Genomic DNA, 3,530 nt, shown 5'->3' with positions numbered 1-3,530 from the left:
AACTATCTGAAAAGATGATTTCCTAGTCCAGTATTTGACTAAAATATGAATCAGTACAAATTACGAAAAACTTGCCTTTAAGAATAATCCCTGAAGAAATGCACTCAAACACTCTTCTCAGTGCATCCCCAGGGCTCTGAGGGTTAGCAGCACTGCTGATCGCTTTCTCCACTAGTAACTCCATTGCCTACAATGAGAAACCACACAGCAGTGCTCAAAAACTCACAGACCAATGAGATAACCCACTTCAAACACTAAAATGACACACTGTAGGAAGTGAAAAGTTAGACTTTAAAAGCCTGGCGGGGGGTGGGGGTGAGAAGCAATAATGTAATAAAACCTTTAAAAAATAAACATTTTGAAAAGATTCTCTAAGATGTGCTTAATGAAGGAAATATTAAAACAGATTAACAGGTGGCATAGTGGGGGTTACTCATTGGCCTGTTATCCAGAATGTCAGCAGTTCGTGTCCACCAGCTGGCTCTGCAGGAGAAAGATGAGGATTTCTGCTCCCATAAAGATTTACAGTCTTGGAATCCCAAAGGGCCAGCTTTGCTCTGTCCTACAGGGTTGCTACGAGCTAGAATCAATTCAATGGCAGGTCTTGCTTATTTTTTTCTATAAAGATATGATAGCCTTTAAAATGTTGTCGCTATTTAGAGCTCTCACACGTTAGGTCTTTATTACCAAGAGCAATGATCCTAAGCTGTGAGACAGAGCAGGACACTCTTCTATTAAGTGAAAAAGATTAAAAAAAAAAAAAGCCCCCCAAAATTAAGGTTTTTGTTTCCTTCATAATAATGAGTATTATAAAACTCCTCATTTGATATACAAATTGCACTTCTATTATCCTAAGAAAGAAAACTGATGTTTTCCAGGAAATTACACTTGAGAGACGAACAATGGAAACCAGTGAATAGAAAGAAAAACAAGTGTTGACCTAGAGAGCAATCATCCCAGGTTTTCAAGGTGTTTAGATTTTTAAATTGAGAGATACTGCACATACTGTAAGTTTAATTCACCCTTTAAAGTGTCCAACTCAATAATTTTTAATACAAACGGTGCAGTAGTGGCTACACACTGGTCTGCTAACCACAAAGTCAGCAGTTCAAAATCAATAGATGCTCATTGGGAGACACAAGGTTTTCTACTCACATGAAGAGTTATGATTTTGGAAACCTTCAGGGGCTGTTCTACCGTGTCCTATAAAATCACTTTAAGTTGGAAAAGACTCGATGGCAGTTGAGTTTGGTTTTTGAGCTTACCAAATAGTAGAGCTGGCATTCAAACTACGTACCTTCTAAGTTTTAGTGTTTAAGGAATATGCTTCTATCATTTAGAAAACCCTATGTACGAGGTTAAGTCAAAAAGTATGGAAATGATGATGGCAACACATACAAGTGTGTTTAACACATTTGAATGATGAATTGTTTTACGCTTTGTAAGAGCCCTCCAATAAAATGATTAACAACAACAAAAAGTATGGCTACAAAACCAATGAAACCTTTATTAAAGAAAAATTTAAAGATTCCAAAATGTAAAGCAATTGCTTTTGGACCTGTCTTCCATCTAGGTCTATACACTTCAGAAGTCAGTGTCTCCAGCTTTCTAGCCCTTGCCTGAGGAATGCTATGCTCCCAGATTTGCACAATGTCAATACAGCAGCTTTGTCATCATCCACAGAGAACTCAAATTGTGTTTCCTTTGAATGTTGAGAACAAGAAGGAACAAAGAGGGGCAATTTTCAAGGATAAAGGGCATATGGGGTAAGGTTTCCCAAAATTCTTGTAAGACACCCCATAGTAACTTAGAAAAAGCAGAAGGGGTGTTGTCATTAGGGGAAAATATTCTTTGGGAAAGTCTCCTCACCACTGCAGTTTCAATAAGTCCCCATGATTGTCCTATATCCTTTTGAAAAAATTTGTGATCCCAAATAACAAGCCACCATACCCCTTTGAGCTGACCTCTCTGTCTGGAAGGCAACTAGCCCAGCAGGTGAGATTCCTGCAGAAGTCAGCTTTGAATAGATTGTGGTGGTGCTGGGGTGGAGGGAGAGGAAGAGACTAAGACCAGTGTATGTTATTGGGAGAACCTGTTTGCAGCCATCCACTAATTTCAGAGACAGGTTTAAATATTTTGTTTGAAATAAGCGTGTACATGGAAGAACCAGAACCCTAATATTAATATCTTTTGATTTACCCTTTTATAGATTGGCAAAGGGTATTTCTATATATGTTGCAAACATATGATCTCATGATCTACAGCCTCCACTATCTTGTAACTACAAAAACTAGATGGTGCCCAGCTATCGTACCAACCACTCTGACCAGGAACACAATACTTCATGACTGACCATCACACCTGTATAAAACACCTCTCATCTAAGATAAATCAAGTGCTATTTTAAGATTTCCAATGAGAAGAGGTCAGTGTCGTGTATTATAATCCCTGTGCTTACCATAAATAAATAGTGTATAGTAGATAATAAATGTTTATGAACTAGAATAATTTTAGGAACAAAGTAATAATCTTCACAGCTCCAGTAAAAATATTATCACCTAATTTTACCACGAAATGGCATAAAAAATGTGCTGAAAAACTCAGCTTATACACGAGTATATACGGTAATTCAAAGGTCTTTCAAAATCTGCTCTTGACTGACCTTACGAAATGAGAATTCCTACTGGTATATAAAGTTAGAAACTAATCAGAAACCAAGAAATTTTATGGAACGCATTCAATATACCTAAACCTGTATCTAGTCTCTGCCTTCTAACATCATTAGCTGTCAAGCAAACAAAAAATAATTTTCTAAAGAACATGGCTCATTTTCTAAGCAGGCATTTGAAATTACAGAAACAACTATATACAGGGCTTTATAAATTCAGAAATACATGCACTTAAAAACAAAAAGGTAACATTAAAGAAATACAGAATCAAATTTGGGAAATGACCTTTTAAGTTAATGTTGAAGATCTTAATAAAAAAAAGAATTAAAACAAAAAATCTCCAAATTAAGTGATTTAAAATTTAGGAATAGTTCATTTGCTTAAAACAAACAATATTCATGAAGTATACTTGCTATTAAATGCTTACTAAGTGTCAGAATGGCAGTAAGTATTTAAAACACAAGATTTCACTTAATTCTCATAGACCTAAAAAAAAAAAAAGGTATGTAAAGCGGAAAAGCAAGTTTAAAGAGGACAAGTATAAGCTGATATCTGAACCCAATCAGGCGGACTCAAAGCCTCTTGTATTTGTTTAAACTGCCACAATGACCCTTTAATGACTGATCCAAGCAGACAACATTAACTAATTTATTTCAATATTAGTTTCTAGGCCTGGTAAAGTTAAAAGGGCCAGGTAAAACAACACCTGATGAGACTGGTACCATAGATATTTTTACTTCTGGGAGCATAAACTGGTATATACTTTTTAAGGAACACAATTGGCAAGCTTGAAACAATTTCCTATACTAGTTAACCCATAATAATTATCTAGAATGTCAGTAATAAGAATTTAAAATAACA

At 35.7% G+C, this 3,530-nt stretch overlaps 1 protein-coding gene across 1 annotated transcript in view; it reads right to left on the bottom strand.

Moving 5' to 3' along the window:
- Positions 1 to 22: 22 nt before the first annotated feature.
- ZFR (zinc finger RNA binding protein) overlaps positions 23 to 3,530 on the bottom strand; it is a 51,104-nt gene continuing 47,596 nt past the window's right edge. The window contains exon 17 of the mRNA XM_045285267.1: positions 23 to 187. Coding sequence (XP_045141202.1) covers positions 23 to 187 — 165 coding nt within the window. The remainder of the gene's footprint in view (positions 188 to 3,530) is intronic.

Source organism: Echinops telfairi, unplaced genomic scaffold, assembly GCF_000313985.2.
Source record: "Echinops telfairi isolate 266 unplaced genomic scaffold, ASM31398v2 ScPeMD7_7469;HRSCAF=8507_1, whole genome shotgun sequence".
NCBI lineage: Eukaryota > Metazoa > Chordata > Mammalia > Afrosoricida > Tenrecidae > Echinops > Echinops telfairi.
Note: the sequence above shows the minus strand (reverse complement) of the source record. Positions and strands in the feature narration are given on the sequence as shown.